At 41.2% G+C, this 25404-nt stretch overlaps 1 protein-coding gene across 6 annotated transcripts in view; it reads left to right on the plus strand.

The window, feature by feature from the left end:
- App (amyloid beta precursor protein) overlaps positions 1-16802 on the plus strand; it is a 236323-nt gene extending 219521 nt beyond the window's left edge. For all 6 annotated transcript variants that reach the window (XM_076868550.2, XM_076868552.2, XM_076868554.2 and 3 more), the window contains 3 exons: positions 5068-5168; positions 8090-8236; positions 15960-16802. In XM_076868550.2, coding sequence (XP_076724665.1) covers positions 5068-5168; positions 8090-8236; positions 15960-16061 — 350 coding nt within the window. In that variant the 3' untranslated portion in view covers positions 16062-16802. The remainder of the gene's footprint in view (positions 1-5067; positions 5169-8089; positions 8237-15959) is intronic.
- Positions 16803-25404: the final 8602 nt, after the last annotated feature.

Below are 25404 nucleotides of genomic sequence, written 5' to 3' on the forward strand. Positions count from 1 at the left end.
GGGTTCAACCCCCAGTACCAAAAAAAAAAAAAAAAAAATTTTTTTTTTAAATCATCAACATACAGAGGTCCACCTTTGCTCCCTATTGAAAGAGCAGCAGGGCCAGAAGTAGACCCTATCTCTCTCGCTGCCAGTATATGCTCGTGCCCTGACTGCCTCCAGCAGAGTCACGCATGAAGACTCTTGAGAGCCCTTCTTGTGGCGTCTTCCTGCTCTCACGCTGTGATGCAGAGTGGCAGCAGAGACAGCGGAGTGACACGTCCTGACAGCTGATCTCATTGATTTTATGAATCTTGTCTGAAGGGCTTTTAAGGGAACTTAAATTATCGTAAGTCAGAGACAATCTCGGCTGTCCTAATGTCCTCCTTATTGTCAGTGTCACGTAAGTGAATTTCAAGGAGCCACAAGTTGACATTCCCATTTTGCTCAGCCAGTTGTTGAGACTCAAAACAGAGGGTCAGTTCAATTCTAATTGCAGCCAAACCCAGCTCAGGTGGGCCCTTGGCTTTGGGGCATTTCTTCATGGGCTTCTCCTTTTATTTCTAAAAGGAGACACATTTTCCATATGCAAGCGTAAGATGTGCAGAAGCACTCACTCAGCCCATTTTCTGAATTGTGCCAGCCAGGCCTGTGTGTTCCTGTTGGAATAGGGGTGACACAACACAGAATGTTTTTAAAGTCTGACATGAAAAGGCCATTTTTCATACACTGGCAAATAACTAATCTGTTTTTAGACACTAGCTAATAATATCATGGGAGAAAGTCATCCACAGATCTTTGTTGTACCAATAACAGTATTATTATTCTATTTTGATATTTCACAGGGATCCCTGCATTACATTCTGTGGAGAGTTAAAAGAAATTAAAATGATAAGGTCCCTTCTCTCAGGAGCTTGAGGAATGAAGGAAGGAACACACTTTACATATTTAGAAAGATGTCATGGAATCTGGAAGGCAGAGAAACACAAAGCTACCTCAGGGCCAGCAAGGACATCCTGTGATGTGAACAGATAGAGACTAACCCAAGGGTGTGGTAACTGAGGGACTTGCTGAAGATGAGCTTCCAGAGAGGTCGTGAATGCCGTGAAGCTCATGGGTTGACAGGGAGGACAGTTCCATACAGATGAGAGAACGTCCTAGGCCAGGCTTCCTTGTCTACACCATGTAAGACTTGTTATGCCCAACCAGAGAGCGTAGGTGATGAGAAAGAATGTTCAGATGTGACCCGAGGAAGGTTCTGGTGAAGGCGTGTTTGTGAACACCACTGTTTTCTGGATATCTGTTAGGTCATGTAGAGACCCCAGATTTTTGTGTTGGTGATGGGTCTGTTGAGCATTTAGACTGATTTCCTCAGTTGTTTTGTAGCACTCATTTTGGTTCTTCATCATCATGTTGTGAGGCCACACACTTGAATCTGAGGTACCCAACTATATCTTCAGACTTCAAACCCTTCCCAATCACCCTGCGTCACTATTTCTGAGTAATCACTGTTATGCTCAGAAACAAGCGAGCCCAAGGGTGTTAGGTTTCTCCCATCTAGTGCTCTACAGTCATGAGGAGGAAAGTGCCTTCTCCTTGATTTTCACATCTGACCAACCAGAAGGTTGTAACTTCTAGCAGGAAGAGTCACATAGGAGCCACAATAGTAACAGTGTAATTTCTAGGCTGGCTGCTACTCCCTTCTAGCTTATTTCCAGAGAAAAAATTGACTTTAAAGGACAAGTTATAAGAAAAATACATCAGCAGCCTCTTCATGAGGGGTGGCGAGATCCCCTGAGCGTTAATGGTGTATTATCATCCTTCTCTGTACTAATCAAGGAACCCACACTGCTCCCAGTGCGCAGCAGGTCCTTCCCTCTCCTGACTTCGATGGAGAATGAGCACTGACGGCACCAGGAATGCATCAGCCCAACCCAGAAGAGGCCTCTTGCACTCCTGTGAACCAGGCCCCTGCCATTTGTTTAAAACTGCCCAGTGCATGCAGTATCTGCCTATGACTGATGCTTTCCTATGTTTCCAAACTTCTTAACTTTTCTTTTTCTTTTATACCAAGGATTGAACCCAGAGGTACTTAACCACTGAGCCACATCCCCAGTACTTTGTTATTTTGAGACAAAGTCTCCCTATGTTGCTTAGGGCTTCACTAAGTTGCTGAGCCTATCCTTGAACTTTAATCCTCCTGACTCAGCCTCTTGAGTCACTGGGATTGTACAAGTGTGCACTACCAGGTCTGGCTGATTCTTTGGCGAAATTTGCTTGGTGTAAAGAAAGTCTTCAGAAAATGATCATACCTGATAAATGAAAATGAACTAGCAAGAGCTCTTTCTGCTGAAAATCTTTCCAACTAATGACCTATAAACATTCATTATCAGTCACACTGACTTGTTAAATGAATTTCATTTTTTTTGATCACCAGAAGTATTCTGTATTATTTCAGAAATAGTGTGGACTTAACATAATTTTGAATTGGAGAACTTATTCTTTAGATTTTTTTTTAGTATAATTGACTCCAAATCTAAAAGGGAAGACTATTCAAGAGGGTTATCTTTAAAATCTTAGAAATGGGGCTGGAGATGTAGCACAGAGGTACAACACTTTCCTAGGATATATGAGGCTCCAGGGTCAATCCCCAGATCCACGCCCTCCCCCACCAAAAAAAAAAAAAAAAAAAAAGATCTTGAAAGCATAATCTCAATTATTATATCTCCAGATCCTGATAACAGAAAAAGGATGAGTTCCAAAGATGTCCCTATTGTTATAGAAGGAAGGATCTCAGATTTTAAAGCTCCTCCTAGGAAGATTAAAAACGTACAGCCAATGCACCAATGAGAAAAGAGTAGTAGTATCACCCTCTATAAAAATCAGTATCAGGAGGTTAGAAGACAGAAAGAGTTGAAACTTATAAATATTTCTAATAACTTTAAGAAAAAAAGAACAGAGAGCTCTGCAGTTCTCAGGGTAGGGACTAGCAAACTAAGTCAATTAGAGGACTACAGTTAAAGAGATGAGAGAGAAAGGGAAACTCTTGTGCTTTGCTTGTGTCCTTTATGTCTCTGTGAACAAGAATGATCTTTAAAAGGAAACTGAGGCCCAAGGTAGAGCAAGATGAGAAAAGAAAGTGCTAGCCACTTGTATTAGTTAGCTGTTGCTATATAACAAATAGCCCCAGAGTTTAGCAACTTAAAAGAGCAAGTGTTTAGTTTATTAGTTTTTAACAGCCAGGATTTGTGGGATGGTTTAGCTGCATGATTCCAGGTAGGTCTCTTTCCAACGCGCTCTTTCACATTGCTATGGACACGAACATACCTATCAATCTTCCTAGGACTATAAGACTTCTTGGACATCCTTACATGGCACCTGGCTTCTTCCACACCAGGTGATCGAGAAAGGAAACATCATTGCTTTTTATGACCTAGTCTCTGAAATCATAAACTATCACTTCTCCCATATTTGTTAATGTAGAAACAAGTCACCATGTCCAGTCCACACACAGGGTGAGGGAATTACGTTCCTCCTCTTGAAAGGAGCAGTATCAACAAATTTGTGAATATGTTTTAAAACTACTGCATCTCCCTCGCCAAATTCAACTCCTCGTGACCCAGACAAACCCCAAAGCAAGAACTTGAAGGTGAACTAGAACGTCTGCGCATGGTCTTTGTGGAATTCTGGAGAAGAGGAAGTTAGGAATAGGAGAACTGTTCTGAAAAGAAGAAAGGAGAGAAAGTAGCGTCACCATCTACATGCCATGTGTAGATTGATATTTTTGACGGGTCTCTTTTGGGATAGATTACGAAACAGCTGCTTTTTAGGCAGTTGGACAAGAAAACAGGTGGATGTCACACCCAGCATGGGTTCCCTGGGCTTTGTCAAATTATGCTGCCTTTCTGTAGCCACACATTCTATGCTATAGGCCCAGTGCTTTTCAGTCTTGGCAGGTGTGTGACAAGTTCCACAGCACCTCTTAGTAAGACTGGAAGGGCAGTTAGGCCAAGAGCAAGGAACTATTTCCCAGAGGAGCTGAAGGAACTCAGGATATGGAGCTAAGAAGGGGAAGAACCAGCATGACATGTTGCCTCTCCCTGGTGTCTGATATGCCTGATGAAGGCCATCGTGTGGAAGGCAGGGCACCAGCTTGCTGTGGTGACCCAGGCTGTAGGCCACAGGGAAAATGGTGTCAGCTTTATGTAAGAAGGCCATTCTAGTAGGCAGAATTATCTGATATATTCCCTGTGTCCAAGCAGGAGCTGAGAACCCACCCCTAGACTGAAACACCATAGAGAAAATTATTTTTAAAAGCCCTTTTCTTCCTAAAATTTGAATTTTTGATATTTAAATGTTTCAACATGGGAACTGACACTGATCCTTTGTGCTTTCATTTTTGTTTCTAAAATACCTTTGCATTTTGTTTTTAAACCTCTAATTATGAATAATGAAATTCATTGTGACAGTTGGTGTAAGGATCATATAGCAGTCTATAGAGAAGGAAGAGTATTATGTACTGAAGCTCTATACTCAGCAGAAGAACCACACACACACACACACACACACACACACAACCAGAATGCTCAACTAAATGAATTATATAATTTTACAATGCTTCACTGCATAGATACGTGAACATAATTTATTTGTAATTAGAACAAAGCTTCAAAGTAACAGTTCTGTTCTACCAGGTAATTAATGCTCTTTTTTTTTTCTGAAGAAATGACAGCACATAGAAAAAGGCACATAATAGACGAGACAGTAAGTCCCTAAACCGACATTTTCTAAGAACAAATGCTTGCCGACCTCCCAACCAGCATTTATCTTTTGTCCTCTCCCCACATCCTTTTTAAATTATCACATGTGTTTCAGACTTCTTCGATCTTTAATTTCTTTTTGTTTAAAATAGGCAGCGATTAACCATTTAAATACAGGATGTCAAGTTCCTTGAAGAAAGTCCTTAATTACTTTCCTCTAACCTCAATCCTAGAAAGAAGTTTTTGGTAGCCTTTGTTCTCATAAAGTTACTGTTTATAGTCAAAACTCATGGACTGTCCCGCATATTTTCATCGTGGCATGATACAGGTTCTGGGCTGACAAATATCAAGACAGAAGAGATCTCTGAAGTGAAGATGGATGCGGAGTTCCGACATGACTCAGGATTTGAAGTTCGTCACCAAAAATTGGTATGCCAAATTATTCACCTCTTCCATCTATTGTTTATCTTACCAAAGGACCTTTTATGTCTTGCTCATTCTGTGTGAGGAATCGAATGAAGTAAAAGATAAAAACAACAATGAAATGCTTGCCTATAGGATCCTCATGAAAACATGAAGGGGGCTCTGTTATAGCTCCATCTAGAAGGCAGCTAAATCCATGCAGGGTTTAAAGTAGAATTAATTTCATTATAACAGTCACGTTAATTAGCTTGCACACTATTCTCTAGGGAAAATAGATTTATACAGGTTGATCGCCTCTAATCTGAAAATCCGAAATGCTCCAAAACACAATACTTTTTGAATATACTGACATGATGCCCCAAGTGCAAAATTTTATACCATGAAATTTTGTTTCATGCACTAAATTATTAAAACATTATATAAAATTGCCCTCAGGTGTATATGAAACATAAATGAACTTTGGGCTTAGAATCAGGTCCCATCCCCAAGATTCCTCATTATGTATATGCAAATATTCCAAAATCCAGAATTTGAAACATTCCTGGTCTCAAACATTTTGGACAGGGGATTCTCAACCTGTAATCGATTTTTTGTAATATTTTATTTTTTATTTGTAGTTGGACACATACCTTTATTTTATTTATTTATTTTTATGTGGTGCTGAGGATCAAACCTAAGGCCTTTCACGTTTCCATCTGTCCCTCCTGCCCTTCCCTCCTATTCCCTCCACCACTTCCCGGCATTTTAGTTCTCTTACAAGGGAAGAAACCCTGCAGAGGTGGGTGGAGGTGAGAGAGGATCACAATCCCCAATTTTCCCAGCAGTGCCATTCATCAGAAGGTTTGGACAAAGACACAGGCTGCTTCCATTTCAGACAAAATGGATTTCTTTCCTTTCTCGTGTTAGAATTGGAATAAATACAATAAGGAAACATCTCTTTGCAGACAGACAGCTCAAATAGATACATAAAATCTTCACCAAATTCAGATAATATATCCTGGATTGTGTTAAGGCTCCTTGTATGTTAGCAATAAGCACAGTGAGGGATTAAATTAATAAAAGACAGTTTATCATGCATTCAGTAATAATACTTGAGAAATACTTTCAGTCATTTGTTTTGTGTGTGTGTGTGTGTATGTGTGTGTGCGCGCACACATGCGCGTGCCTTTTCGGGTGGCAAATATCTTTCCAATATCCATGAAGTTTATAAACCCTAGTACTAATCTCCAGAAGAAATGTTTTTATTGTTTATGCCTTTTCCCTTCCCTCCAAATTACTGTAGCAAATCCAAAACTGACTTGGGATTTGGATTTGCATTTTCACTCTCATTATCTGTTTTGTGGAAAGACATTTACCCTTTGAAGCATGGCTTTCACTTGCAAGTTCAGTTATTGGGAAATCAGAAGTGCTTTTGATCTGGCTGATGCTGAGAGAGTTTCAAACAAAAAACTGAGGGAACTGCTGAAGAATTGAGAGCCTATAGGACAGAAAGCTGAAGATGAATGTGCAGATTCACATTTTCCAGAGCCTGTGTCATATAAGCCCTTTTCAGTAATTACACTAAGTCCTGTAATGCGACAGTGACTAATGGTGGTGGCAGCAATTAGGGAAATCAGCTCCCTCTACTGAACTAGTTGATAAGATAATGTACTATAATTAGTGCAATGAATATTACAAAATTACAGTATTTTCTTAAAGACATAGGGGTATGTCCAGACTCATATTTATTTCTGATTACCTCACATTAGTATCATTAGCTAATTAATGACTTCCTTTAATAAATATGTTGATCTAGCATATTTGTTTAGAAAAGGGACTGAGTATGAACAATTCTAACTTGGTTGGAGAGACACCATGCATAACGTCCTTCTAGAAATTTGCTTTATGTGCTGCGGTTTGTGTGACTATTGTAGATTGCTACAGTAATAGTTTTAGCAATGAAAATCTGTCATTTGACTGTCTTTGAGGCTTTATTGAAAGAATCATCTAAGCCACTGTTTTCACTAACTTCCTTAACAAATGTGTTATATGTTTAGCAATAGTTTTTTCTTTTTTTGATCTAGCATAAGACTCCTTATATAACAAAATGACAAAAGTGGCAGTGTACTTTTATTTTTAAATAGATAACATTGAAAAATAATGACTTGCTTTTGTATACAATCTGAAGAAATATGGTGCAATAAATTTTTCATACTGAATATTATTTCTTCTTTACAGTGTTCTCCAAATTCTTTTTATTTTATCCAAATAAACAAAAGGATAAAGCAACATTTTTAATTTTGGCCTCTGTAGACAACACCGAGAGCGTGAGCTATGTGTGACTGTTAAGAGCCTCTTGGCCTACTACTTTTTCCCTTTGAAATAACATTATGCTTTCAACATGCAGTATGCTTCTCAAGGTTAATTAGAATCTTACTGAATCCGTGTAACTGGAAGTAGGTAATGTGATGTGTACTTCTGTTTTGGGTTGCTTATTGCTAAGTATTAAACATGTTCCTCTAAAGAAATGAGGACATCTGTGGGTTTGGAAAGTACCTAAGGCAGGATCACTCAGAGTCGCACATCTGGAATTCCAGCTTAAACTTGCTGTTACTTACGCCGGCCTCCCTTCTTAATCTCCTTGAGTGCCTTCATGGCTGAGATAGGTCCTAGAGCTGCCAGCCTGTCACTTGCCAAGAGTTCGCCTGTCACACAAGGTGTCAGGTCCCTGCAGACTTCTGTTTCGACATACGGGGGGAAAGTAGACTTCCCTGCACCTGGAGAAGCCACATGTTGTTCATCACTCTGTAAAATGGGATTATCATTCTTAGTGACTGACCAACTCAGAGTGTAAGATTCAGTGAGGACAGAGGATATACAAGAACTTTCCACAGACCACAACCAGCGTCTCTCTCAATTACAGTCCTTTCTCTTGATTTGTTTTCAAGGTGTTCTTTGCCGAAGATGTGGGCTCAAACAAAGGTGCAATCATTGGACTCATGGTGGGCGGTGTTGTCATAGCGACAGTGATTGTCATCACCTTGGTGATGCTGAAGAAGAAGCAGTACACATCCATCCATCATGGCGTGGTGGAGGTAGGTAAACGTGGAGGCAGGTTTGCTAGCAGAAATTAAGGAAGACCCGAGGGAAATTAGGCTGAGCATTGGCCTAAGGGTCAAGTGTTCCTCCATGGTGCTTATTCATTCCACCATACTGTGAATGTTATGCTGAATATTATGATTTTTATCAAAATTACCAGGTGCCGTGGTGAATGCCTGTAATCCCAGAAACTCAGGAGGCTGAGGCAGAACAATTGCAAGTTTAAGGCCGACCTCAGCAACTTGGGGAGACCCTAAGCACCTTAGTGAGACCCTGTCTCAAAACAAACCAAAAAAAAAGGGCTGGGATGTAGCTCAATGGTTAAGCACCCCTGGGTTCAATCCCTGGTACCAAAAAAACAAAACAAACAGAATTACCCAAATAACACTAATGATAATGCCTGGCTTAAAAAACCATGATTACACTTAAGCCTTTTTTAAAACAAACAAGCAGACAAGAAAAATAGTATCAGAAATTAGGAAAAGGAAAAATAAATAGACAGTTGCTTTTAAAAAAAATTACTAAACACACTTATTCCTATTTTTTTTTTCCTTTAAATAATCTGGTCTCTAAATACAACCTGGTAAAGATAAAGGTTACTAATTTTCAGTAATGATCCTTATCTTTAAAATTCTGCAGGGAGGGCTGGGGTTGTGGCTCATCGGTAGAATGTTTGCCTAGCACATTCGAGGCCCTGGGTTCAATCCTCAGTACCACATAAAAATAAATAAACAAAAATAAAGGTATTGTGTCCAACTACAACTGAAAAATAATTATAAAAATAAATTCTGCAGGGAATCACTTTTGTACCAAGTACAAAGTGTATAATTGTGACTTAGGATGCTGTTCCCCCTATTACTCTGCACTTCCACCTGACAAACCCTAGTTTCAGGATGATAATACAATAGCCCTGGGGGTGGTGAGAAGACACACCAGTGATCATCGCAATTACTACATGATTATGCTTTTGTAATCTTCCTCCCCAAAGGCTAGTCTGACTAACAGGAGTATACACACAGAAGGCGTGGGATATACCAAGGGAACAGAATGGCTACAATGTTCAAATATGATTCCATACAGGAGAGAGAGAGGGAGAGAAGAAAAGAGAGATTTACAAATAAGTTCTTTGGGGCATTTAAAATGCAGCTTTGGTGAGAAAACAATTAAAATCTCATAGTTTGTGTAACTTGTTAGGGTGAATTAATACATATTTGAGATTTTTTTAGAGCTAAAAGAGATCTCAGTATTCAAATTAATCTTCTAATCTTGGCCTTAGAAGTATCCACACAATGTGAAACTTAATTAGGATCAAGGTCAAAGTCCAGAGATTCCCAGCCAGTGAAACATCTCTCACTAACTCCAAGAAACTGTGCTCCAAACTGCTCTCTGGAGGAGGGCAAGGACAGTTTAAATAAAGTAAATTTGTAACAAAGTCAGAAATCTCACTTTGGGGGGCGGAGGGGCACTTGTAGACTCCACAGACAACTGGGTCACAGGAGCCGCTGATGCGATTGGCTTCAGTCCTATTTCTCTGTTGGTGCTGGTGTGGATGCATTAAAGAGCAGTGTAATGAATGAAACCCAGGAAAGAGCAGGCAGAAGGAGGGAGGGAACGGAGTGATCCACAGTCCGGGGCAGGAACACTGTAAACAACAAGAAGCAGGAAGTCTGAGATCCTGTGTGGGTGGGGGGTTTTCTTTGGGGACTTCTCTCCTTGGCTTAAAGATGGCCACTTCTCCATGCCTCTTCACACTGTCTTCCCATGTCCCTCTCCCCTTTCTTGAATGGACATCAGTTGTGCTGGATTAGGACCCGTCCTGAGGATGCCACTTATCCTTAAGTATCTCTTTAAAGTCCTGTCCAAATACAGCCACACAGCCTGGTGTGGGGCAGGGGGGTGTTAGGACTTTAACGTGGATTTAAGACAAACACAGTTCAGTCCGAGACAACCCAGGGATGCTGTGCAGAATGGCAGCGCCTCTGTCAGGGCTCCCCTGCCTGGAGGTGTGAGACTCATGCATTTGTCTAAGAGGACACATCCTGAGTCCCATAAGGAAGAATTTCCCAGTACGACAAGGCTCAGAATCTGAGTATTAAAAGAGCCCCCATGTCCCGACCTGCGTCTGACATAGAGCCAGGTACGAGCCTGGAACGCTGTGTTCCCCACTCTTCCTTTTGGGTCACTCTCTAAGCAAACCTTACGAATAGAAAATGCTCTCTCTTCTCTGCAAGACAGCTAGTTGCCTCACAAGCACCCTTCCCACCGCCAGGGTCAGCTGCCGAGAACTGTCTCCTTGGAATTGTCAGAGGAGGAGTTGATACTTGGACCCAGATTCTGAAAAGAAATTAATTTTTAAGCCAGAGGCAAGGTCCATTTGGTCTCGACTTGAGACTGACTAAAACCTGTCTGGATTGAGTGCCCCGTTCCGTTCTGTTCATTTTATTTCCTCTCACCTCCTTTGTCCTTAGAGGAGGGCTTGTCGGGAGCCAGGAAACTGTCCCTCCTTCCTTTCCCCGGCCGTGTTTCTGCCTTCGTGCTGCTCTGTGTTCTCTGCATGGCCAGCAGCCTTGGACTAGAGCTTACCCGAGGTGCCACCGTCACCTCCCTTCAGGAACATATCCTCTGGCTGGGGTGGGACAACTCGGATGCCAGGAGCTGTGACCCAGCAGTGGCACCATCCTGTGGGACAGAGTGCTGTGGGTGAGAGTGCACTGGATGGGACTGATCCTCCTGCAAGTATCTCTGCCTCCCTTTGGTGGTTCCTCACACTCAGGACAGTCGGCCCTCCAGATGCACAGGTCCAACCAACCACAGATTGAAAAATATTTGCAGAAAAAAAAAAAATTATTTTTTATGTAGTAAACATTGTCATTTCTTCCCCAAGCAAATGGAGTATAGCAACTCTTCACAGAGCGTTTGCATCGTATCGGGTACTGTAAGTCATCAAGAAATGATACACTGGAGGTGTGGGGGGGTTATGCAAATGCTGTGCCACCTTGTATAAGGGACATGAGCATCTGTGGAGTTGGGCCTTGAAACCAACCCCCTGTGGGTACTGAGGGACCGCTGTACATGGAGGTGCCTTTATTTCCGTCCCAGGATAACCTTTAATGAGTGGCCCTGCTTTACCAAGAAAAAGAAAAGGAGCAATGAGCACAGGCAGGGGGACTGGCCTCGGTCACCCCGGGCAGAATGGTGTCGCACGCCAGCATGAGGGCAGCTGTGGTCTCCGGGACCACCCTCCCTCTTAGACTGGAAGACCCTGCAGCAGACCACAGAGATGAATCTAGGGGGAAATGTAAAGAGGTGTGAGCAGTGGGACGTGAGCAGTTGCTAGTTCTGCTTTTTAAAAATAAGCAGTTGGTGCTGATTTAGTGGTGACTCCACCAGGAGGCCAGAGATGCGTGCCATCAGCCGTTAGCTGTGCTTTCACAAGGAGGCAACTGTGCTTTATTTTTGCCACAAGCAGTGACACGATGGCCCTTATTATGCCATTTTCCAGATGTGCCCACCGAATTGGAGCTTCTCTCGCCTTTCTGAGAATCCCAGTGCTGGTCAAATCATCCACCCTGCTCCTGTCTAAAAAGCCCTGCAAAGCATTGACCCTGTGTTCTGTCTAATGTTGTAGCTCTTCCTACCACTCCTCCGGGAGGAGTCTTCATCTTTAATCAGATGAGGGCACGAAATCTCTTTCGTCGTTGGGTGTAGAAGAATCTTCTTTCACAGATCTGATGATGGGAACACCAGAAATCTCCCCACCCCCCACACCCCAGCCATCTCCTTAGTGACCTAAATAAGGAGAGTTGCTGATTGAGCTTTTTATGGAGTCGTGGCATGTGACTTCTCTCCTGAGGAATGTGCTGCCATACTGGTGACATCATGGGCATATGCAAGATGTCCTTAAAGGACTCTGGCAAGAAGGTGACCGACCAGGATGGAGGTACCTGGTGGCCACTAACTTTAGTGTCCTAGAGCAGTTCGTGGAAGTAATCAAGTTAAACAGGAAGCGAAGGTCAGAAAAGTGAGGGTGGGCCCTGGAGGCACAGGTGGCTTCATTGAAGAGCAGAAAAAGAAAGTGGCAGGTGCAGGAAGCCTTAAAATGATCACAAAGAGCCTCCTGTGGAGCTCCTGAGCCTTCCTGAGAACTGCTTGTTGTTGGCAATAAGTGTAACTCAGCTACTTATGAGGAGATTGTAATTAAGAAAGGCGTTGTAATCAAGAAAGTGGACCCGTGTACAGTGGAGCAGAAAACCAGCCTGGGAGGGCACGAAGAGAATGAAACACCACATTGCTGACCCATGGCAAGTTCTTTCCTTTGCATGTGGCCAGCGCTTCAATGTGGTTGACTCTCTCGCTAGAATGTATGCTGTGGTCCTTTCCCCTCCTCTACTTGTCCACCTCTGTGGCCTAAAAGGGAAACTTTTAGGGCCTAGGGTTCTGCTCTTTTGCCTAACTCAGTGCCATTTGTAAAGGACATTCATTTGCACAATCCTGCTGGTGGCTAAACATAATAAACTGTCACCGAGCTATTCACTGCCCTTCCTCCAAGTTTCCATCTTGCAGCACTCACACCAGAGGCAGTGCACTAGGATAACTTGCAACTAAGGAGACCCAAGCAGAATTTTGTCTCTGTCATCTAATAGTTGAGCTATAAATTCCTCTGGGTCTAGTGAAGGAATAAATGGCTCCAAAGAATCAGGGAGAAAGGTCAGGGAGAAAGCTCTAGGAAGGGGACATAAGCCAAGGAGTATTTACAGGTTCTACTCAGGAGCTGAGCATGTAGCTGAGCAGTAAAGCTCTGGTCTAGCATGCACAAGGCCTTGGGCTCCAAGCCCAGCACCACAAAAAGAAAAAGAAAAGAAAGTTCTACTCAAAGTAAGTTAGTTTGGGACAAAGCAGATCTGACTGGGCTCTGCTCTTACAGTGTGTACCTGCAGGAGTTGAAGTCCTGCTATGGTGCTATGCAGGAGCCCCAGGTCTCAGAAAGACACAGTATATTGCACAGAGTACCACATGCAGCTTTCAGATGAGTTGCTTCTGCTGTCCAGTCCAGGAGTCAGGAGAGAGTATTCAGAGTGCTATGAGAGTGTGTGTTTATATCTCAGCAAGTGGCAGATGCTCCTGCCTTGAAGACCCTGCCCCTCGCTTCATTGTTGCATCATTGCTTCCAAAACAAGCGCCAGGAGCTCAAGCTGCCTCAGCTCAGCTTTGAGGGAAATGATACAGTGGTGTTCATGCAGAGGCCCAGTTTCGCAGGGTTGTAAAGCAGTGGCCCTTGCTTGGTGGCCCACATCAAGGCTGCAACTTCAGTCACGAGGAAGAGACTTGCTGCAGAGGTTTACCCATCCCAGGTTTATCCATCAACATGGGTGCTCAGATTTTTGCTCCTAATTTTCAGGGGGTTTGAGATTAAAAAAAAAAAAAAAAAAAAGATATAACCCAAACTTGTTAGGTGCCATTTGTAAAGCTAATTCCTTTTCCTGAAGCTCCTGAACCCTCAGAGCTCTGAGGGCCAACCCATCCTGAGGCAGAAATGGCAAAATACAGCTACCTTCCCAGCAACCAGGGGTGCAAGGATTAGCAAATAGAACTGTGGCCAAGAGACAGGAAGGCTGGAAGTGTGCACTGCACACCAGCCCCTGAGCCTTGCATTTCTGGCTGGACTCTCCTAAGTGTTTGGCCTTGGAGTTTGAAGAGGAGATAGGAAGATGAAATTGCCAGGTGTTCTGCTGCCCTTGATGAATGTAAATGGTTGTTGAGAATCATGTGCCTCCTGGAGGAGATAAAAATATAACATTCTTAACAGTGAAGCAGCCCATCATTTTTTGTAAATTCAGAAACAGCAGTTTTGTCCCTATTTTCCAATGCAAGATAATTTTTTTGAACCCTGGTATTCTTCGAAATCTCAGTTAAGATGCCCAAGTTTGAGTGGCACCCTGCTGCAGGCAGGCTGTTCCTTGTTGATTTGGAGAGGGAATGAAGTCTCTAATTATTGGTGCTAATCTTCAATGATGGATTTTAACTTGTAAGCCTAAGGCTAATTACACAGTTGCCAATTAAAGCCAGGTGACCTCATTTGTTGACAACAGTGCAGATCAAAGGAAGCAGGAAGCGATGGGGAAAACATCTGTGAATGACTCTCCTGGGACAGTGATGCTGGGCATCATTTGAGCAGTCCTCTGAGTGCTGGCTCTCGTTAGTGCCTGTCAGTGGTACTGTTCTAAGGGGAAACGTCCAGGCCTGAGAGAGGACTTGGCTACAGGAGAACACGGCAGCCTGCTGTGTCTTCCACAAATGGAAACTGAAGAATCAGGGAACAGAATAAGGCAAGGTGGGGGTCAGACATGGTTGCCTGCAGGCAGTGGGGGATGGGGCAATTAGATGGACACATCTTTTAAGTCTGGATGGCTTATGACCATTCTATACCATCCCTGAAGAGACACCATGTGCCCTCTGGCATTTTGCCTTCATTGAGTTCAGTGAGACAGCTGTTGGTACCTGAATTATGCCACAATTATTGGTTCTGTCGCCGGGGTTTGGGCGGGGGGGGGGGTGCAGAAGCTGGGGAAGATGCTGAATGTCACTTGGCGAGGCTCAGTAATGGGAAACAGGCCTGCAGGGTCCTGGAGATGTGGTGGGAGCCCAGGTCCATCATGCACAGAATAGAAAATGCCCCTTCAGAGGAAGCTCCTTTTCTATGGAAAAGATGTTTCTTCATCCTGATTATATATTTGTGTCATTCTCTTTATCTTACAGTGGTTTTACAGAACAGAAAGTTGTTTAAAATAAGCTATTATTAATGCAGTACCTCCTCTCCTCTGAGGACTGGGAGAGACAGCTATAGCAAATAGAGTAGAAATAAGAACAGCAGCACCCCTGGTTAAAGGGGTAGTGCCCTGCACAATCTGCAGAGAGTAACTGCCTCACGCAACCCTGCCAGGCACTGAGAGTAAGGAGATAAATGTTCACAGCTGCTGACCTTCTTAGAAGCAGAGCACTAGTGCTCAGTTTAAACACATGCACATACCCCATGTATATTAATCTACAGCAGCATGTCCTTAATGTTTTTCCTTTTTTCCTGTGCTAAATAAATGCCCCTATGATTTGCATATATCATTAAAGATTCTCAGATCTCTCTTTAACACTTTCACAAATATAAAATTTGATGGAACCAGGGACAGATTAAAATAAGCATGGGAAGATACACGGCAGTCCAGGAAGTTGAGGAATTTTTTCCTACACAGTGTCATTCAAATAGCATACTTTGCTGATCCCTCTCTGTGATATTCTTGCATTTTTTTTTTTAGAGCTTACCACCCACCTTCAAGTAAAACAGTCCTCCAGCATGGCTGTTTATACTATTGTAACCAACAGGAAAGAAGTAAAAAAAAAAAAAAAAAAAAAAGTCAACCTCAATAAATTTGCCTAATTAGTGTTGGGTTGAGAGAGCAAAAGTAACCACTGGGCCTGATACTGGCCCAAGTCCACGTGTAAGCATGTCAGCGCCACCTGGTGGTTGTATGGAGCATCTGCATAACACATAGGCAAAGGCTTTCTGCTGGGATGTCAAAAGAGGAGAAAATCATGGTAAAAGAAGAGTCTTGGTAAAAGAAGAGTACTGTGCACTTTATCTTTTTACAGCTTTAGCAGTGCTGTGTGCATTTTTAAGGGATTTGTTTATGTATTTATTTTAATGCCATTCTCATACTTGCTTCTCAGGTTGATGCTGCTGTGACCCCAGAGGAGCGCCACCTCTCCAAGATGCAACAGAATGGCTATGAGAATCCAACTTATAAGTTCTTTGAGCAGATGCAGAACTAGACTACCGCCACAGCAGCCTCTGAAGTTGGACAGCAAAACCATTGCTTCACTACCCATCGGTGTTCATTTATAGAATAATGTGGAAAGGAACAAACCCTTCTGTTTTATTATTTGCTCATTATCGCCTTTGACAGCTGTGCTGTAACACAAGTAGATGCCTGAACTTGAATTAATATACAGATCAGTAATGTATTCTCTCTCTCTCTTTACATTTTGGTCTCTACACTACATTATTAATGGGTTTTGTGTACTGTAAAGAATTTAGCTGTATCAAACTAGTGCATGAATAGATGCTCTCCTGATTATTTATCACATACATAGCCCCTTAGCCAGTTGTATATTATTCTTGTGGTTTGTGACCCAATTAAGTCCTACTTGAAATATGCTTTAAAAAAAATCGATGGGGGATGCTTCATGTGAACGTGGGAGTTTAGCTGCTTCTCATGCCTAAGTATTCTTTTCCTGATCACTATGCATTTTCAAAGTAAACATTTTTAAGTATTCCAAATGATTTAGAGAGTTTTTTCCACAACTGCATTTTACTGTACAGATTGCTGCTTCTGCTATATTTGTGATATAGGAATTAAGAGGATACACGTTAATTTCTTTGTGCCTGTTTTATGCGCACACATTAGGCATTGAGAATTTGAACTTTTTTTGTCCATGTATCTTTGGATCTTTGATATAAAAAAAAGAAAAAAAAAAGAATCCCTGTTCATTGTAAGCACTTTTATGGGTGGGGGGTGGGATGCTCTGCTGTTCTCCAATTACCAAGAATTCTCCAAAAACTTTTCTGCAGGATGATTGTACAGAATCATTGCTTATGCCATGATAGCTTTCTACACTGTATTACATAAATAAATTAAATAAAATAACCCTGGGCAAGACTTTTCTTTGAAAGATGACTATAGACATTAGTCAGAATAATATTGGAATGTGGGCAGCGGGTGGGGAGAAGCAAACTCAATTTCCTTTTTCTAATCTAAAACATTTTATTTATGATATCAAAAGAAGATGAAATGAGGGGCAAAATAAGGGAAAGGAGAAGGCATGCCCAGGCAGACCCTTCTTTAAAGATTTGTCTTTTTATTTGTATAAAATGGTGTTTTCATGTAAATAAATACATTCTTGGAGGAGTGCCATTGTGCTGGTGTGAATGATTCTGTGGCAGTGATCTGAAATCTAGTGAGAAATCTGCCCGTGTTGGGCATTCACACCTCCTGTGTCATGTACATGAGAGTCTGAGTAGGAAATTGGGGACAGTGTGCATCTCCCAATGCTACTAAAATATTTCACAGACCTGATTAGCAGTTTGAACTTGTTATAAGGATTGTGCTGCCATACTTTCATCCTTAAGTTTGTCCCAAATGGGAGACAAGAAATAAAAGTTCCAGGTAAATAAAAATTAAGGCCAGCTGATAATTATCCTTATGCAGAATTTCTTAACCTTGGCACATTTTATAAGGAATATTTTTGTTTTGTTTTGTTTTGTTTTGGAGAGCTGAGCATTGTAGGATAATTGTTTAGAAGCATCTACCTATTTACAATCAAAAAATGTCTCCAGACATTGCCAAAAGTCCCTTGGGGAGCATAGTTGTTCCTAATTGCGAACCGCTGTGCTGTAGTTTAATGTCATGTGTACATAGTTTTTTATGAAGAACCCTGTCTATCACAGCTACAACACAAGACCATAGACTGGGTGCTTAAACCACACACATTACCAGTCCCAGAGGAGAGCAATGCAAGCTCAGGGCCCCAGCAATGACTGGATTTTTTTTCCTGGTCCACAGATGGCTGCCTCTTACTGTTTAGTGACATAGTGGGGAGGAAAGGTTCTGGTCTTTCATCTTACATTGACATTAATACCATTGTGAGGTCTCTACTCCTGTATTACCTCCCAAGATCCCACCTTCACACACAATTGGTAACTAGGGTTTCAGCAGGAATTTGGGGGGGACATCCTCAGTTCATAGCAGCATCTGACTATTCCAAAGAATAGATAAAAATCGTCCCTACTTTTACTGTGTTGTGCCATCTTCAGCGATCAAGAATCAGTCAAGCACATTGTAACTCTATTGCAACCTTTTAAACTAAAACACTAAGCCAGAAAATCCAAATTGTTTCACATCACTCCCAAGAGTGAACAGACGCAACTAAAACTCGTGGAGTATATCCATTGAGAACAAAACAGTCATAAGAATTGTAAATATGAAATATGCCCCTTATCCTGTTAGGGGCAATTAGACCTGACTGCTCTATGAAGATATGTACACATGGCAGATTATATGTATAAGCTACCATTCCATTTTGCCTGGCCCAAAGAGAGGTCACTGGCTAAGGGGAAATTAACCCTAATACAACAGTCATTTTTTTTAATATACAAAAAGCAATCTATTATTATTATTTTTTTTTTCTGGGGATTGAACCCAGGGAGGGCTTAATCACTGTGCAACATCCCCATTCGTTTTTATTTTTTATTTTGAGACAGGGTCTTGCTAAGTTGCTTAGGGCCTCGCTAAGCTGCTGAGGCTGGCCTTAAACTTGCAATCCTCCTGCCTCAGTCTCCCCAGTCTCTGGGATTATAGGTGTGCATCACCGCGCCTGACATCAATTGATTTTTTTTTTCTTTAAAGCTTTTACTTTGAGACATAATGGAAAGATCTTACAGGTACACATGGAAAAAGACAGACATGATCATGATTGTGTGAAGATAATCTAATCAGTAAATTTCAATGCCTGTTAGCTCCCGCTGAAGCTGGAGTTCTGGGAGTATGACATGCTGCAGGGCTGAGAGGAGCAGCTGATTCGTATTCCTCTCCTTCTTCCTCCCCCTCTCCTTCAACAGAATCCACACCATCCTCCTCATAATCTTTCTCTAGGGCAGCCATGTCCTTATTTTTTTTTTTTATTGGTTGTTCAAAACATTACAAAGCTCTTGACAGATCATATTTCATACATTAGATTCAAGTGGGTTATGAACTCCCATTTTTATCCCAAATACAGATTGCAGAATCACATCGGTTACACATCCACATTTTTACATAATGCCATAACAACAGTCATTTCTAATGACACCAATGAAATGAAACCTCACTCTCAAACATGGTGCTCTGACACATCACTCCCAGGCTGACCTTCAATTGTAACCATAAGCTGTAGCTGAGATCATTTCAAAACTAGTAGGAAAAAAAATCCAAAATCCACATATATGATATAATATATATATATATGATACATAATCTTATATGTAATACAAGTATATAATACATGTTATATAAAATAATTACATATATAATGTATATGTTTTATGTATACATGTAAAACATTGAAATTATGAAAAGATAGTACTTTATAATCTTGGTTCTTCAACTAAGAGATATTGGTAAGATTCTCCAGATGGTCTGTGGATTAATCAATAAATAATTTACACAAAACTAAAGTTCTGCCAAATAGAATTATGGAAGTAGCTGTCCAGGCCAAGATCAATGAGATCTGGAGGATCTCTGATGGGGCTGATGGATGAGAAACAGCATCTCCGTATAGTTTCAATTTTTGTTTATGCTATGAGTAATGTTAGATATTTTTCCAGTTTTAAGAGTTATTCTATAGCTCAAGTTTTTCAGTTTATGTCTTGTTTGGGACTTGATAGCCTATTTTACCGTCAGGACTGCAACTCCTGCTGAGTGTTTCCAGTTGCCTGGGAAGTCTTTGTCCACCTCTTTTATTTTCAGCTTTTTCTTTCTTTTTTTATATTTATTTTTTAGTTTTAGTTGGACACAATATCTTTATTTATTTATTTTTATGTGGTGTTGGGGATCGAACCCAAGGGCCTCGCCTGTGCTAGGCAAGGGCTCTGCCGCTGAGCCACAACCCAGCCCAATTTTCAGCTTTTTCAATCGCTGCATTTTAAGCATCTCTCTTGTCTACAGCTTATAGCGGTGTTTTGGCCATATGAGCCAACTTGAAAATCTTTAATAGGCAAGGGAGGCCCATCCAGTTTTATTGATATAATTCCTATATTGGCTCTCAATTCTGTTAAATCTTATCCTGTCATTACTAAGTATATTTTCTGTGTCTCTAAAGGAGGCGCAGGAATTCTCTTGTATTTTTTTTTAAAATGGTTTATATGCAGCTTTTACAGGTTTAACATCCCTAATCCAAAATCCCAAAATCCAAAACCTGAAATGCTCCAAAATCTGAAACTCTGTGTGTGTGTGTGTGTGTGTGTGTGTGTGTGTGTGTGTGTGTGTGGTGATGCTGGGAATTGACCCCAGGGCATCACACATGCTAGGCAGCTGCTCTACCAGTGAGCTCTTCAGATGCAACCAGCCCCCATGGCAAACATTTTGAGCACTAATTATTACCACGGGTAGGAAATGCCGTACCAGTGAAACTTTGTTAATAACTTACTTAAAATATTGTCTAAAATTACCTTTAGGTTATATCTATAAGACCTATATAAAATGAATGAATTTCATGTTGAGAATTGGGTCCCATCCTCCCTCCCCCCCCCTTCCTCCCTCCTCTCTCTCTCTCTCTCTCTCTCTCTCTCTCTCTCTCTCTATATATATATATATATATATATACACACACACACACACACACACACACACACACACACACACAAATACTCTAAAATCCAAAGGAAACATCCTGAATCCAAACACTTGAAGCCCCCAGCACTTGGAATCGGGGGTCCTCAACCTGTGTTTTGATCCTGGTGGTCGCTTCTGTACCAGTGCCTTCAGCAGTTCTCTCACTCCTTTGTGTTCTTTTTTGTTTTTCCCCTTCACTTGCCTACTGTCTGCTTTTTCTAAATGACCTTCTTTGACTCCCAACTATTGCCTATAAATAGTGATCTCATCTACTTACCTTTGTTCTCCCTTTCCTCAATTTTTTCATCTAAACATTAGTTCTACTTGATCAATACATAACAATTACACGTTGTCCTTCAACCCATGAGCCAACTCTGATTCCATCTTAGCTTGACAACTAAATACAGGAAATGTTCCCTCAATCCTTTGTGCCCCAAACCTTCCAGTTAGATGACACTCACCCTCCAGTGGATGCCTCCCAAGGGTTCATATGCACAGCCCTTCTCCAGTTCTGCACAATCAAAACTGGTGTTCCAGCCAATACAAATAAGATAAAATAAGAAAAAAACAATTCATGTTGATCTTAAAACGTGAAGGACAGCTTGCTTTTCCTTAGGTTTCTTGAGCATGGCACACCACTATGTCTTGCTTTGCATGTTAGTTTTGAGAAATCTGAGGCCAATCTAATTGGTCAATCTAACTTGCCTATTGTCTGTCTTTTTCTAAATGATCTTCTTTGGTTGTTTTTTTTTTTTTTTTTTTTTTCTCCTTTTGGCTCTAGAGACTGCGGAATGATTTCTTTCTTTATCTTTAAAGTCTAATAATTTTACAAGCTAGGTTTTGGAGTTCACTATTGGGGTCAGTCCTAGGTTACCAGCCTTGGGCCCTTTCAATTATTTTACTTCTTGCAGTTCAAGTTTTAAATATTGTCTCCCATTCATTTTCTTCTCTAGGGACACCAGTAATACGAATATTTGGCCTCCTCTGCCTAGCTTCTCTTTCACCCTCTTCCTGTCCCTTATTATTTTCTTTATCTGATTTTTGTTCTTTTGGTTGTTTTTTTCTATTTTAATCAGAACCCTTCATGAAATGTTTATTTGAGCCGATTCTCCTTGGGGCACCTTGCACTCTGTCCTTTATTGCTTATTTGGTTTTATGCTTTTGCTCTGAATGCTTTTCCTGAGCTCATCGCCTCTCATTTTATTTCTTCCGGTTTTGTTGTTCTCGTCACTGTTGATTTCTCTACCTAATTTTTATTTCTAACTCAGTGCATTTCCCATATTCCCAGATGCACGTTGGAGAATATTTAGTTAAAATTGAGTGTTGTGTTACAATTTTCTTCAACTTCCAGGTTGTTTTAGGGTAGACTGTGCCTATAGGTCATGTTAGTAGGGCAGGGAGAAGAGGGAAAGTTGTTGTCTTGCTCCTGATCTCTGCAGGATCCTTAGTTCTTTCCTCTTATTTCCTCTTCTCCTTCCCTTCCTATCTCCCAGAAATGTGGCCTCTCCTCCATCTGTTGGTTTCTCCTGGGAGCTGCCCCTCTGCACCCTGTCAGGTGCCCTCTCTGATCAGGGCTTGGAGCCACCAAGTCCCCATCTGTACTATTTTTGTATAGATAATTTCCCTTTCTTTTTGGAAATTGTTTTTCTTTAAATCCTCTGCTCCCCTCAACCCTTTTCTCCATCATCCGAGTGTCCTCTCCCCTGACTTCTGCATCCATTGGTTTGTGGTGGCCTGTAGTGAGCACTCTGTCAGGATTTATCTTTCCCGCCGGGTAGACATCATTTGAAGGTTGCAGTTTCTCTTGGTAATGCCAAAGAGGGAGACTGCCCACTCTGACGAGGAAATTCTCACACCAGTAAGTTTTTAAATCTCCCCAGGCTTTTCTAAGATGCAGCCTACGTGGAGAACCTCCCATCATGTCACCATGTGCCCCCCTCCAGCATGACTGTCTCATTTTTTTACTTCCAAAGTCCTACATAGGGTATTATTCTTCGGCTTTGTTTCTCAAAGGACTCTCCCATTCACCTGCCTGAGAATCACACAATTACATAATCCCATTATGGGTTTCATTACATATGTGCATAGATATAACTTTCTGGATCCCATTCTGGGTCTACTGAAATAACTTGTTAAAAACTAGGATTCTGTATTTTGAATAAGCACCACCACCACCCCACCACCATAAATAAGCCACAAAAGATTGTAAGAATTACTGCTCTGGATGCTGGAGAATCCTGAGTTCCTGCCTTCACCCTTATTTTTTATACACTAAGTAATCTCGATCACATGAGAAATATTCATTAAATCCCTGTGTGCAAATTAATAGCTTAACCTAGACCTTTTCCTTGAATTAGACATAGAATCCTATTTTTGTTTTAATAACATGCATCATGATTATAAATGCAATGCATATTAAATGTACAATATACAGAATATAGGAAAAGAATTCATTCATAAGCCCACCATCCAGAGATAAATATTGTTAATATTTGGAGGTATCTGCCACTTAGTTCATCCAGACTTCTATGACAGAGTACATAGGAGAGGTAGTTTATAAATAACAGAAATATTTCTCTTGGTTCTCAAAGCTGAGAAGTCTCAAATCAGAGCACCAACAGATTCACTGTCTGGTGAGCACCCACTTTCTGATAGTTTCCTCACATGTTGGAAAGGATGAGGGGTCTCTCAAGATTTTTTATGAGGCACTAATCCTATTTATGAGCCCTCTGTCCTCAGGGATACTCATGTCCCAAAGGCCCCACCTCCATAGTCCATCACCTTGGGGGTCAGGATTTCAACTTGTGGGCTTGGGATGGATACAGATGCTAAGCATATACTTTTCTGTATTTTAAAATCACGCATTTACTTCATTTGCCACTTTTTTTCATATTTTATAGTCCCCATCCTGCTTTTCCATATGCATATTCTATAATATGCGTATTCTCATTTCAGCCACTTAAAAATTTCTTATGATAATGATTTAAATGACTGAAAAGATATTCAACTTGTCTTCTTTCTGGAAATTTTTCTCTATTACAAATAATGCTTGAACCAAAATTTTTGACCACAAATCACTGTTTTGATTTGATTTTATTTTGGTTGTAGTTACCTAGACTAGTTCCAGAGTCTGGCTATTATGAATTGGACTGCTATAAACGTGGGTGTGCAGGTATCACTATATTAGGCTTACTGGAACTCTTTGGAATAAATACCAAGGAGAGGTATAGCTAGTTCATAGGGTGGTTCCATTTCTAGTCTTTTGAGGAACATCCACACTAATTTCCATAGTGTTTGTACTAATTCACAATCCCACCAACAGTGTAAAAACGTTCCTTTTTCTCCACAGTCTCTCCAACATTTATTACTATTTGTATTCTGGATGGTTTCCTAAGAATGAAGACTTTTGAGCCAGGTTCTGCTTCCATTGGATACATTAGATATTAATGTATCCTAAGGTGGTCATAAGGATTAGATTTATTAATACATATTCCTGCTATGTAGTAAATGCTTTAAGTTGAAAAACAGACTACTTTGACCTAATCACACACACACCATTTTCCCATTAGGTCGGCCACTCGGGGATGATTCCCTCATGGAGGACTTTGAGATGTCTCTCAGAGAGTACCCTTCTATTATTTCCTCTCCCTTCCTCGCAAACATCTTAAGGGCCCTTCAGTGGTATGATTTTCTGCATGTAGGAAAACTTGGAATACAAATCGTTTATGTAATTTGCCTTGCTTTCATTATGTATTTGCTTTGTTGATATTCAACTTGCTGAGCAAATCCGAATATGAAGCTCTGGTGTGGTGATTGAAGCTAGCAGAGCTACCAGTTCTGAAGCAATTAGCAGGTAGTGTTTCATTTCTAATGGGGCTCTCTTCGAAACTCTTCTAGAGTAATTTTCAAAGTGAATGACTTTCATTTGTCAGTGAGTTTTCTTGGATAACTAAGTTTTCTAAAACTAGGAACCTTTCTTAGAGCTGCCAAACTCCCCTCCTTCAATATGTGAGATGGCCTCAGCGATTTCGCCTTGGTTCATCCATTTTCAACAACTTTTGAGCGCCAACTGCATGGAATCAGAGAAGGCCGAGGATTAAAATTTTTAAAAAAGACATGGTCCCACTCTTAAGATCCTGCAAGATAAGTCTCCTTGTAATAACCATGACCACTTCAAACAGTGGCCCATACCATAAAAATTTTATTTTGCCACAAATCTGCAATTCACATAAGGTTCAGTGAGGAATACCCATGTATGCACCATGCACCATAAATAGCGGCAGTGTTTTAGGCAGCTTTTTATCACTGTGATCAAATGACATGACAGGAACAACTTAGAAGGAACAAGTTTATTTGGCTCATGGTTTCAGAGGTTCAGTCCATGGTTGACTGACTCCACTGCTCTGGGCCCAAGATGAGGCAGAACATCATGGTGGAAGAACATGGCAGAGGGAACCAGCTCAGTACGTAACAGCCAGGAAGCAGAGAGAACTCCTCCAGCCACAACCTACCTGCTTAAGGTGACCACCCAATTAAACCATTCAAGTGGATTAATCCACTGATTAGATTACAGTTGTGTAATCTAATCGGTTCACCTTGAACATTTTTGTATTGTCTTACACATCAGCTTTTGGGGACACCACATATCCAAACATTAACAGGCATTTCAACTGAGTGATGGAGGATCTGTCCCAATATGATGTGCTCACACAGCTTGGGAGTTTAGCTGTGGATCTCACTTCCTCTCC

The sequence above is a fragment of the Callospermophilus lateralis genome, chromosome 10 (genome assembly GCF_048772815.1).
Source record: "Callospermophilus lateralis isolate mCalLat2 chromosome 10, mCalLat2.hap1, whole genome shotgun sequence".
Taxonomy (NCBI): domain Eukaryota; kingdom Metazoa; phylum Chordata; class Mammalia; order Rodentia; family Sciuridae; genus Callospermophilus; species Callospermophilus lateralis.